Below are 13,283 nucleotides of genomic sequence, written 5' to 3'. Positions count from 1 at the left end.
AGAATACCTGCCTGTGTGGAGTTTGCACGTTCACTATGAGGAGAGGTTGAATAAACTTGGTTTGTTCTCACTGGAACGAAGGAGGTTGATGGGCGACCTGATAGAGGTCTACAAAATTATGAGGGGCATAGACAGAGTGGATAGTCAGAGACTTTTTCCCAGGGTAGAGGGGTCAATTACTAGGGGGCATAGGTTTAAGGTGCGAGGGGCAAGGTTTAGAGTAGATGTATTGTTGTGTTATGTACTCTGGGATAACACAGGCTGCAACTCGATGCAACGTTGACCAAAAGATACTCCAGACTTTGAAGTAAGTTCAATGTGATTTATTGAACCATTAGCACAGTTCTCTATGAGTTTGACTCTCCTGCTAATCTTGCTATAGTAACTCAGTCTAACTAACCAGTCTGCTCTAAGCCACGTGGTGGGTGTGATGCTTCTGATCTGCCCCTGTCCTACTCTCTAAGTGTCGCCTGTGGAAAGAGACAGAGCATGTGTGCCCTGCCCTTATATATGGGTTGTGTAATGCCCCCTTGTGATAGTGTCACCTCTGGATGTCTTGACTGCCCATTGGTCGTGTCCTATTCTACGTTTTCATTAGCTGTATGTCTGCATGTCATGACGTCTCTGCTGCTCCCTCTAGTGTTTACTTAGTCGTAGTGTATTTACATTGACCCCTTGTTACGAGGTATATTTTTTACACAGAGGGTAGTGGGTGCCTGGAACTCGGTGCTGGAGGAGGTGGCGGAAGCAGGGACGATAGTGATGTTTAAGGGGCATCTTGATAAATACATGAATAGGATGGGAATAGAGGGATACGGACCCCGGAAGTGTAGAAGATTTTAGTTTAGACGGGCAGCATGATTGGCGCAGGCTTGGAGGGCCGAAGGGCCTGTTCCTGTGCTGTACTTTTCTTTGTTTGTTGTTATTAAGGAAACCATGCTTTGCGCAGCAATTTGTTTTCATCAGAAATGCCGAAGAGGGTGGTGGAAGAAAATTTATTGCTAACTTTCAAAGAGAATTGCATAAAGTCTTGAAGAGTAAATCATTTATAAGGCCATTTGGAGAAGAACAGGAGTGTGGGACTAATTATATAACTCTTTCAGAGAACAGGCACAAAGGGTATGATTCAGCAATCCTTCGCCTACTGCCCTGGGTTGGTGGAAGCCTAGGATTTGATTCATGTAGCTATGTTTAGTTTGTAAGTCTCGTGGCCTGGGAGATGGGAGAGGGCATTGCAACTTGAGGTAGGTTCAAGCAACCCAAACACTCGACCACATCTTCAAATGCAGGGGCCCCAGTTGGGAATTGCTACAACATGGTACTAATTTATTGTACGTTCAAATTAAAGAAAGTAATTTTCCTTGGCTGCAAAAACTAGTAGAAAGAGTTCTCCTTTAGGGAGGATTCAGGAATGTCTCCAACAACTGAAGGATCATCAAAGAGGGAAAAGATCGAGTGTAGTTCTCTTTGCCTTTTTAACTAAATGGCAGAGACAAACGCACAGACTTACATGGAATACACAGCTTAAAAACCGACCATTCAACCCAACTGCTCCAACCAATAGTGCCTCCTCCTGCCCATCTTCACCTCACCACATCAGCTTAACCTCCCATTCCTTTCTCTCTCATGTGTTTACCTGGCTTCCCCTTAATGCATCCACGCACGCACGCATGCACGATTCTCCTCTGGTGTACTCCTTGTAATAGCATGTTCCACATCCTCAACGCTTTAATTCATTTGTGTGTTTGTGAAACCACTTAGCAAATTGATCATTTTCCTGAGATACTGGCAGTCACTTCAACGCTCAGACAGCGTGTCTATCTAAATGCTTCTTCCTCCTCTCAAGCTACATTTGAGTTTGCCTCCAGCCACATGTATCAAATTTCAGGCCCGGGGAGAAAGAGGATTTTCGGCCTTATTTCATTATGGTTCGATATTAGCCACACAAGTGGACTCCCTTGTGTGATAGCACCCTATTTGTCACTTAATTTTGGATTATTTTAATTTCAATGGAGTTAAATATTTGGACAAAAATGCCTGGTGAGGAATATGATTGTGTGTTTTTGTGTTTCTGTGTGTGGGTGGGAGTTTCTGTGTGGACGTTTGTGTGTGTGGGTGTGTTTTTGCATGGTGTGTGTGTACATGGATATGTCTGTGTAGATGTTTGTGTGTGTGTAGATGTGATTACGCATCTGTGTGTGTGTACGTGGATGTGTTTTTGTAGATTGTGTGTGTCCATGTCTGAATGTGGGTCTGTGTTTGTATACCAACTCATCCGTATCCACCTTGGGCAGACCGCAGGACCAATGCTGAGATTAAGTAAAATTAAGTTCTAAGTGTCTGTGACAGACTTTAGTTTTTTTTAAACCTCATTCGAAAAAGCACATACACTCCAATTACTTTCATTCAACTACATAATCCCTTACTGAAACCAACGTTTTGTTCAAGTGCTTATTCCTTTCTAAAAACAAGCATTGGAATTCATAATCCCACTTCAAAGAGTCTATAACCACTTGGAGCAGCTAATCAACTATGAAATGGCAGGGTCTCATTGTGATATGGAAGGTTGTGAAATCAGTTCTGCAGCCCCAATCCAGTAAAGGTAGCCCACAGGCATATACGACAACATACGAACATACAAGTTAGGGACAGGAACAAGTCACTAGTTTTGTCGAGCCTGCTCCTCCATTCAATGTGATCATGGCTGATCTGATTGTAACCTCAACTCCACAGACCCGGCAACCCCCGATAACCTTTCCACCCCATTGTTTATCAAGAGTCTACTTATACCATCAAATAGAGTAAAACAGCATGCAATAACTTTGTTTCAACATTTCACACAGTTTTTAAAAAAGATTTAAAGGGCACGACTTTTAAATACCTTGACAACTTTGCTTTTGACATGTTGGACAGTTCCTTTTGACAGGTCTCTCAGCAGTTCCAATGGATTTATGCACGTTTTAATTCATATTTATGTCCAGATTTAACAATCCAAAAGGGCTGCTTACCTCTCTCAAAAGTGTCAACCAGGAGCTTAGACCTACTCTTACCTGGGCTAATCTGTGCATGTCATGTTTCACGCACCTAGGCCAGCAAAATCAGACATGAATGGACGCAGCTCAGGCAGCACGGTAGCACAGTGGTTAGCACAGTTGCTTCACAGCTCCAGGGTCCCAGGTTTGATTCCCGGCTTGGGTCACTGTCTGTCCCGTGGCTGCTTGGGTTTCCTCCGGGTGCTCCGGTTTCCTCCCACAGTCCAAAGATGTACAGGTTAGGTGGATTGCCCATGATGAATTGCCATTAATGTCTGAAAAGGCTAGGAGGGTTTGCTGGGTTACGGCAATAGGGCGGTGGCATGGGCTTAAGTAGGGTGTTCTTTCCACGGGCAGGTGCCGACTAGATGGGCCGAATGGCCTCTTTCTGCGCTGTAAATTCTATGATTCATATGAGAAGCTCCCTCCGCATAAGACGCAGGCGTGAAACCGCAAACCCTCACCCCCATTTCCCGACCACTGGAAAATGGTAGTTGCCTTGTCCGGGGGTGGGACTTCTGGATTTCGCTGTCCCTCGTCACTCTTGCAGCGCAAAATTCTTGGCCCTGGTTGCCAAAGGCTGTGTTCCGTACACTCTCTATTCCCTTTCAGTCCAGATTGGGAATTCCCATCACCTCTTAGAAGCTTTTCGTGTGATGGGTTTCGCTGATTTTCCTTTAAAATCTCAAATGTGCTCCAGCAGTTGGAAGTTACTTCGGAAATGGTAGAGAAGGCGAGATTTGAATCATCTCCTGGAGTGCAGCAACTAAAGTGCCCGAGATTGGGTCTGGTGTTGTAACCTTTCCACCTTTACTGTGTGCTTGCCATCTCTCTGCCCCACTCCGCAAGAACCTACCTCTGTGGTCACCTGTCATCATATCGCCTTATGTGGAGCAGGTTGGGCGCTCCATTACATAAAGGGCGCTATACAAATGGAAGTTGTTGTTATTATCTGTGTGCAAAACATTGCAGAAAATGTCTTGGAGCAGCCAGCACATGAGGGTGGGACATCCTGTTCAGTGAGGGACACAAAATCTGTCTGCCCCCTTGTAAAATGCTGCCCTGTTTATCTGTCTGAGTCTCTCTCTCTCGAGCTGGGTCTACTGGGGGCCAGCACGGCGCTGGAGCGATTCGCGAACTGTGTGCCGCGGGATCCGCGCATGCGCAGTTGTGCCGGCGCCAACAAAGACATGCACAGTGGCGCCGGTGCCAACGCGCGCATGCACAGTGGCCTCCTTCAACACGCCAGCCCCGTCGCAACATGGCGCAGGGCTACAGGGGCCGGCATGTAGGAAAGGAGGCCCCCAGCCACAGAGGCCGGCCCGCCGATCGGTGGGTCCCGACCGCGGGCCAGGCCACATCGGAGGTGCCCCCCCAGGGTTGGACCACCCCCTACCTCTACCCCCACAGGCCGCCACCCGACCCTCACACGCCGAGGTCCCGCCGGCCCAGAGCAGGTTAGAACGGCGCCGGCGGGACTCAGCTCTTTTCCTACGGCCACTCGGCCCATCTGGGCCGGAGAATCGTCCGGCCGGCGTCAGGGAGGCATGGATCGTTCGCGGGGATGTCTTTGTCCGTGTCTCTGTTTATTTCTTTCTTTCTCAGTCACACATTCTCTGTCTCACATTCTCTCACACTCCCGCTCTAGGTACAACTTTTTTGAACAAGCGTTACCTGCAAGTAACGGGCAGATTTGTATTCCCAAAGGGTTGCCGTTTTAAGTGTTAACACATTACAACAAAACCTTGACTCGTACCATATGTAATAATGAAAACAAACCCACCAGGCAATCTAAGGTGTTCAGGGTGGGATCACAGACATCAAGTTAAAGCTGGTTCTTTATATCCCTGAAACTGAGATGGTGGGGCCTTCCTCTGTTACCCAAACACAAAGCATCTGCAGTATTCAATCTCCAGAGTGTGGGTCAATGTTGTGAGGTTTTCCCCATCATCCTCCGCTAACAGATGCTAGGAGCACCAATACCTCATCCATCCTTTTCCAGTCAACACATAAAGCCAATTGTAAACTAACAACATCGTCATAATCAGCAATTAAAGAAAGAGGTACATTTATATAACATATTTCATGACCTCAGTCCTTTACTGCCAATGACATTTTTTGAAGTGTAGTGAGATGAATGTAAGAAATGGTTATATTTTATATTTTTTGCAATAATGTTTTTGTCCTGGGTTAAGATGCCCACAGACCAGGGGCGTCATTCTCCGACCCCCCGCCGGGTCGGAGAATGGCCGCTGGCCGCCGTGAATCCCGCCCCCGCCGGTTGGCGAAGTCTCCGGTACCGGAGATTGGGCGGGGGCGGGAATCGGGCCGCGCCGGTTGGCGGGACCCCCCGCTCAATTCTCCGGCCCGATTGGGCCGAAGTCCCGCCCAGAAATTGCCTGTCCCGCCGGCGTAAATCAAAGCTGGTATTTACCGGCGGGACCAGGCGGCGTGGGCGGGCTCCGGGGTCCTGGGGGGGCGTGGGGCGATCTGACCCCGGGGGGTGCCCCCACGGTGGCCTGGCCCGCGATCGGGGCCCACCGATCCGCGGGCGGGCCTGTGCCGTGGGGGCACTCTTTCCCTTCCGCCTCCACCACGGTCTCCACCATGGCGGAGGCGGAAGAGACTCTCCCCACTGCGCATGCGTGGGAAACTGTCGGCGCCCGCTGACGCTCCCGCGCATGCGCTGCATTTCCGCGCCAGCTGGCGGGTCACCAAACGCCATTTCCGCCAGCTGGTGGGGCAACACACGCCATTTCCGCCAGCTGGCGGGGCGGAAATCCCTCCGGCGCCGGCCTAGCCCCTCAATGTTGGGGCTCGGCCCCCAAAGATGCGGAGCATTCCGCACCTTTGGGCCGGCGCGATGCCCGTCTGATTGGCGCCGTTTTTGGCGCCAGTCGGCCGACATCGCGACGTTGGGGGAGAATTTCGCCCGGTATGTCTGTTAAAGCTGTGATTAAGGGGTCATAAAAGTGAGATAATTACTTATATTGTGGGTAACGTGTTCTGCTAAATGGAATATAGTTTAATTTTAAAGGACAAATGGGGTGTGGATAAATTTTGGGGGGTATTGTGCTCAGTCATAGCTAAACAGGTCATGGGGCATCTTGTGGGACGAGACAGAAGACCTTATGCTTTGGGTCCAGATGATGCAATTAAGGGGAGGAGCCAGTCTGTCTGAAAAGTTAGTTCTTCCTGGGATTTTAATCTGAACAGAGGTGCTTTAGTTTTGGTCCTGATATGTTCCCTCGCCAAAGATTTTGCACAGTGTAAAGAAAATATAAACTTCATGAGTAGAATTCCGTAGAATTCCTACAATGCAGAAGGAGTGCATTCGGCCCATTGAGACTTTACCGACCCTCTGAAAGAGCACCCGACCTAGGCCCGGTCCCCCGCTCTATCCCCGTAACTCCACCTAACCTGCCCATCTTTGGACACTAAGGGGCAGCTTAGTATGGCCAGTCCACCTAACCTACATATCTTTGGACAGTGGAAGAATACTGGAGCACCCTGAGGAAACCCACGCAGACACGGGGAGAAAGTGTAAACTCCACAGAGATAGTCATCCAAGGCCGGAATTGAATCCGGGTTCCTGGCGCTGTGAGGCAGTTGTGCTAACCACTATATCAGTTAAAGTTTCTCCTTTTACGTAAGAACGGTTGTAACTGTTAACTGTAAAATTATTTCTCTGTTGTTTATGTGGTTATTGTGTAAATGAAAGTTTCTTTTAACATAAAAGATACCTATTGGCCAGTGCTATCACTCCTGCGGGGGAGTAACACTTCCTCACGGCTTTACAAATTGAAAATAGTTGACTTCTCGTCGGGGATCCTAACAGTAATCACGATTGTAATGTTGTAAACATAGCAGCCACCGTGTACACAGCAAGATCCCACACCCAGCAGTGTGATAGTGGTCAGGAAATTTCTTTCCAGCGATGTTGGTCAAGAGGGTAAATATTGTCCAGGATGCAAGGGGGAATTCCCCCCCTTCTTCATGTAAATAACACATGGGATCCTTTACAACCAGTTGCGTTTGCATCAATAACAGGCAGGGTGGGTGCCCTCTGATAACACTGAGCCTCAATGGAACAGTGCAGGTCACGGCTAACAGCTTCCGCTGTGACTCTCACTGAGATTCAGGGATTTTTTGTGGAAATATAATGCTGACCTTTATCAAGAGCCTTCGTTACGAATCACACAAAGCCAGGACTTGATGGTTCAATGCCTGGAGTTTGTTTTTTATCATTTAATGTGATGAAGGTGTGGCATATAAAGGGTAAACCATTTCACAAAGTAATCCATTAGTGCAAATTGAATGAGAGTAGCAGCACTTGACGGCTTTGTGATCACTGTTGAGGATTAAATAGGTCTTAGCACAGACCTGCCGGCAGTGAGCTATTGTAAAATAGCTCGATCGACAAGACTCAGTGCTTCATTATTGAGAGAGGTTTCTGGCCACTATACCAACAGTACCTGCCTGATTCCCGTGTCCTTCAGACCCTCCCTTGGGAGGGAGACTGGGTTCGGGGGGGGGGAGTGGGGGGAGGGGGAGCGGTGGTGATTTGAGAAAAGAAACTGCGTGAAGAATTCCTGTCTCCTGCACTTCACCTTGCTGGCTGCCTAGGTGTAGGCTTTGTCTGGCTGCCAAGGCCGAGCTTCGGAGCGAAGCTGCCATCCTCCCTGCCTCCAGCAGTGGAATCCGGCGGAACATAAGGATGAGCAGGGAATGATCCCGGGATTCCAAGCTCGTGGGGCGAAAGGGCACCGCAAGCATCCCAGGGCACTGATTTTGCAGGAGCTACCTGCCATTAAAATAATGCTGAAGTTTAGGGCCGATAGGAAGAAGAGGTACGTACCTATGATAAGGACAGTGTTACTGCTGCACAGGCTGCTTAACTCCTTGACACACTTGTCTGGGTAATGCTGCATTGCAGTATTCCTATGGACCTGGAAAATGGGCCTCTCTGAGATTGTTCGACGAAGGGGGACTCGGGCTTGTTTTATGAATGGTGGAGGATGGGGGGGGGGGGGGGGGGGGCGCTGTTTTATATTTTGGGAGACGTTGTGTTTTTGCCAATCTGTCTCTTAACTGCCCCAGGATGGCATATGGTTAAATGTGTGGGTGAATTCATTCTGCATGCTTTTGGTACAGCTGTGTTGATGTGCCTGAGGCGCAGGCAGGTCCCGTGGACACGCTTGCTGCACACACTGTGTGCAGGTATGGGAAGGAAAAATTACCTTCATTCGGAAACAAAGTGTTCTGTCAACTGCCGGGGCCGATCCCTCACTTTCTTTCTGTGCTGGGGTTAAGATTCCCACGCTGCATGGACAGCACGGCGGCACAGTGGTTAGCACCGCTGCCTCGCAGCCCCAGGGTCCTGGGTTCAATTCCGGCTTGGGTCACTGTCTGTGCGGAGTCTGCACGTTCTCCCCGTGTCTGCGTGGGTTTCCTCCGGGTGCTCCGGTTTCCTCCCACAGTCCAAAGATGCGCAGGTTAGGTGGATTGGCCGTGATAAATTGCCCCTTAGTGTCCCAAAATTTAGGTGGGGTTACGGGGATGGGGTGGAGGCGTGGGCTTAAGTGGGGTGCTCTTTCCAAGGGCCGGTGCAGCCCCGATGGGCCGAATGGCCTCCATCGGCACTGTAAATTCTATGATTCTATGAAACTATGCTCAGACACTGCGTTTAGTAGTGTTGGTGGGGTTTGGGGGGCAGCGGGAGGAGGAAAAGGGTGGAGATGCTGCTGCTGTGTTTCAATCACTCGTTACCATTTGAAATCCCAGCTCTCCTCCGTAAGCAGCTCAACTTGTCCCAATCTGGTTCACTGCTAGATTCTGATAAACCTTACAATATTAAAACCAGCTGCAGGCACAATATTAAAACTAGCTGCTGGTCGGTCACATACGACATGTGGCTCATGGGCTCGCAGACTGTACAGAAATGTCATACTGTATGCGACTGAACCATTACCCGTGGGATTATCCTCGTGTCAGTCAGGTCACCAACCGAGTCTGGAGCCCCGACACTGAATGGGGGGTGTCCACCGGGTGGGAGGGCCATCGGAGATTCGCCTCCCAATCCCCAATGATGAATCCGCGAAGGCCGCATTCGTCCCTGTATATTCGTTCTCCCTCCACACGAATCGACCTAACATATTCGGTCCTTCATTTTTTTACAATCCGGTTAAGTTGGCGTCTGAGTGCCCCCCCCCCCATTTAGAGAGGCCCTCGCGCACACCTACCTGCCTCGGCACAGCAGCCACCTCACCTGGCCGGGCTGCTGGCAGCCCAACGCTGCCGGCTCTCTCAATGGCCCACCCGTGCAGTCATTCTGTCCACCGTCCCTAATCGAATGGCGGAGGCTGTTCAATTGGGAGGCTGTTCCGTGTACATTTGCTCCGGCAGGAGGGGTCGCTGAAGCCATGCATAAGCCCAGGGCCTGCAGGTAGTCTCGATTTCAGGGTCCCTCGGGAAAATTCATCCCGAACACGCTGTGGGCCAGATTCCCTAGTAGTCAATCCAAATCCTGGGATTCCCATTCCCAGCAGTTTTTGCTGCCATGCGATAAAGTTGCGGACGGCCACTGCAATTTCCGTGGCTTCGGAGCAGCCTCTTGTGGTTCATGGCCCCTCAGAGGAGACGTGAGGGAGATGTGGCTCAGTGGGACTGTCACTGGGCTAGTAATCTAGAACTCTGAGGACACAGGTTCAAATCCCACCATGGCAGCTGGCTCAATAAATCTTGGAAAGAAAGTTAATCTCAGTAATGGTGGTCTGATGGCTGTCATCGATTGTTTGTAAAAAAGATAAACCCGTCTGGTTCATTATTGCCCTGTGGGGAAAGGAAATCTGTCATCCTTATCAAGTCGGGACTTCATGTAAGTCCAGATCTGCAGAAGTGTTGTTGAATCTTAACTGCCCTCTGAAATAGCGTAGCCAGCCACTCAGCTCAAGAGCAATTCTGGATGGGCATCAAATTTTGGCTCTGCCAACATCTATATCCCATGAATAGAAAAGGACAATGGGGCGCGATTCTCCTTAAATGTTTCTATGTGTGGTCTGCGGCGGGAACGGGGTGCGATTCCCGCTGGTGGGTCGGCAATATCCAAATCGCAATCCAACCATACTTAGATTTTTTTCTGGAGGTTGGGGTGATTTGCGCCATGAATCCAGTGTGCGGGGCCTAACGACGCAGGCAGGTCCGGCTCCTCCGAGATCGGAGTGACATTGTTTAAGGGTGCCCTGATCTCAAAGTAAAGAGACGCCCGCCCACCCACCCCTCTCACCTCCACCCCCCCCCCCCCCACATTATTCAGGCATCAGGGGGATCTGATACCCACCTCCCCCATCTTCGTGCATCAACCCATTCTCCAACACACCCCACCCCCTCCAACGATCGTGGGAATCGGGACATCATGACCCTCCCTATAGGCATCATCCCTTTCACCTCCCGTACGCTTACACTGGCAATGCCAGGAGGCACTGCCCATTCCCCCGGCCATCCACCCGGGGGCTACAATGATCTTCGAGCCCCCTGGAATGGTAATCACATCATGGGCGGGATTCTCCGACCACCTGCTGGGTCGGTGAATCGCCGTGGGGCGGCGTAATCCCGCCCCAACGCCAGCTGCCGAATTCTCCGGCACCGGGGTTTTGGCGGGGGTGGGAATCGCGCCACGCCGGTCGGCGGCCGCTAGCAGCGCCCCTCCCTGCCGGCGATTCTCCGGCCGGCGATGGGCCGAGCGGCCGCCCGTTTTCGGCCGGTCCCGCCGGCGTAAATCAAACCAGGCCCGTACCGGCGGGACCTGGCTCTACGGGCGGCCTGCAGAGACCTCGAGGGGGCGCGGGGGATCTGGCCCCAGGGGGTGCCCCCACGGTGGCCTGCCCCGCAATCGGGGCCCACCGATCCGCAGGTGGGCCTGTGCCGTGGGGGCACTCTTCATATGAAATGAAAATCACTTATTGTCACAAGTAGGCTTCAATGAAGTTACTGTGAAAAGCCCCTAGTCGCCACGTTCCGACGCCTGTTCGGGGAGGCCGGTACGGGTCTTTCCCTCCGCGCCGGCTGCTGTCAACCTCCGCCATGGCCGGCGCGGAGAAGAACCCCCCTGCGCATGCGCTGGGATGCCGCCAGCACACGCTGGCGCTCCCGCGCATGCGCCCACTCGCGCTGGCTGGCGGAGGACCTTCGGCGCCGGTTGGTGAGACGCCAAGCCCTTCGCGCCAACACCGCCAGCGCCGGCCTAGTCCCTGAAGGTGCAGAGAATTCCGCACCTTCTGGGTGACGCGATGCCGGCGTGGTTCATGCCACTCCTCGGTGCCGGTACGGCCCGCCCCGTTGGGTAGGGGAGAATCCCGCCCCTGGTCTCTGTTGTAGAGACCAGTAGGAATTTGCGGTGGCTTCACGCTGCGCCGACGGGTGGGAGAATTGCGGGAGCCGGGAGAATTCGGCTTTAAGCTGACACTCACATTGAAATTTATATTTTAATATGGTAATCTGGTTCACGCCGTGCAAGGGGGTGAACATTGGAAACGGTTTGGCTTCTGACACAAATCCCATTTCGAGCCTTTCCCGGAATTCTCCCGACATAGTGGGATTTGCGGCGGGTGCAATGAGGCCGGAGAATCGTCCCCAACCCTTTGTATCGTCCCCAACCCTTTGTGCTCCGCCTTCCACTTGCTCAGCCTGCCTCTTGCTCCGCCTTCCACTTGCTCTGCCTCCCTCCCTCTCTGCGTCCTTCACACTCCACCTCGCACTTGCGCTCCGTCGCGATTTCCCAATCTGCCTCCCTCTTTCTCTGCCTCACTCTCGCCCTATCTCTTCTTACAGGCACTCATCCTTTGTTCTGAACGAGGAACTCACAATTGCATGCCATCTCTTGGTGGAAAACATTTGAGTTGCTATCGTTGGAATTTTCTGCGTCACTATGAGGCGACCCAGCACTTGGTTGCAACTTCACAAATCGTTCTGATTATCTGGCCGTTTTATGACGGGGCTGATGTTTGTTTTTGATGTGTTAAAATCTTAAACCGAGTTGCCAAACCACAAAGACTCTCGTTGCCCTGACAACCTGTGAAACGGTTGCCTTTGCCTCTGGCTCATCTGGAGGCTTTGTGGGTAATCCTTATTTTCCTCAGTTTAGCCCGTCAAAGCCTGAATTGGTTTTACTCCCAATATGTTTTTCAAATTTGAAAATGGGTTAGTGTTTGCTTCTCCCCAAAGCAGGCGGGATATCTCACTGACAGCAACAATGACCACTTATATTTTCATAGTGGCTTTAACTTGCTAAAACTTTTAAAATAGCCTCATCAGGCAAAACCCGTTATTCAGCCACAAGAGGGGGACGTTCGGGCAGAAATGTGGCCCAAATGGTCTGTTTTAACGAGCACCTTAAAGGCAGAGAGTGAGATAGTGAACAGGGAAGATCTAGGGAGGGAATTCCGGAACCAATGACGGGCTGAAGGATGGGGTGGAAAGGCAAGGGGTGGATTCTCCGGTTCCCCAGCCGCGTGCTTCCCGGCAGCGTGCCATTCGCTGGCGGCGGGATTCTGTCTTCCCGCCGCTTGTCAATGGGATTTCCCATCGGGCGATTCCCACGATGCCGGGAAGCCCGCAGGCAGGGCGTGCGCTGCCGACGGCAAAGGTGCAACCTAACAGCTGGAGAATTCCGACCAAGAGGCCCGAGTTGGAGGAGCTCAGGGTTTTCGGGGGGTGGTAGAGGTGATTGGGAGGGCATGGCCATGGAGGAATCTGACCAGAGGGTTGAGTATTTTAAAATGATGTGGCTGCCAAACTAGGACCCAGTGTTAGTCAGCGATCATAGAGGTGAAGGGTAAACAGGTGCAAGTAGGGTACAGACATCCACACTTTGATCAGCTGATGTTTATGGAGAGTGGGAGATCGGAGGTCAGCTATTAGCCAGTGACAGTAGCGTAGTGGTTAGTTAGCACTGTTGCTTCACAGCACCAGGGTCCCAGGCTCAATTCCCGCTTGGATCACTGTCTGTGCGGAGTCTGCACATTCTCCCCGTGTCTGCATGGGTTTATTCCGGGTGCTCCGGTTTCCTCCCGGAGGAAAGTCCCCTATGGAGGGATACGGCACAAGGAAATGCTGTCAGTTTTGGCCAAGGTTGGCATCATGACCGATACAGGCTTGGAGGGCTGAAGGGCCTGTTCCTGTGCTGTATTGTTTTTGGTTCTTTGTTCTATTGGAACAGTTTGATGTTAACTAAATGAAGCAAGGGGTTTGAAC

At 51.4% G+C, this 13,283-nt stretch overlaps 1 protein-coding gene across 11 annotated transcripts in view; it reads left to right on the top strand.

Moving 5' to 3' along the window:
* plekha6 (pleckstrin homology domain containing, family A member 6) overlaps positions 1-13,283 on the top strand; it is a 358,362-nt gene that overhangs the window by 213,965 nt on the left and 131,114 nt on the right. The window contains exon 1 of one of the 11 annotated variants that reach the window (XM_072480062.1): positions 7,746-7,882. The exons of the other annotated variants lie outside the window; for them this stretch is intronic. Within the exon in view, the coding sequence (XP_072336163.1) occupies positions 7,761-7,882 (122 nt within the window). The 5' untranslated portion in view covers positions 7,746-7,760. Of the gene's footprint in view, positions 1-7,745; positions 7,883-13,283 lie in introns of those variants that run through there. 11 annotated transcript variants of the gene reach the window in all.

The sequence above is a fragment of the Scyliorhinus torazame genome, chromosome 17 (genome assembly GCF_047496885.1).
Source record: "Scyliorhinus torazame isolate Kashiwa2021f chromosome 17, sScyTor2.1, whole genome shotgun sequence".
Classification (NCBI taxonomy): domain Eukaryota; kingdom Metazoa; phylum Chordata; class Chondrichthyes; order Carcharhiniformes; family Scyliorhinidae; genus Scyliorhinus; species Scyliorhinus torazame.
The sequence above is the reverse complement of the archived record's forward strand: the minus strand, read 5'-3'. Positions and strand labels throughout refer to the sequence as shown.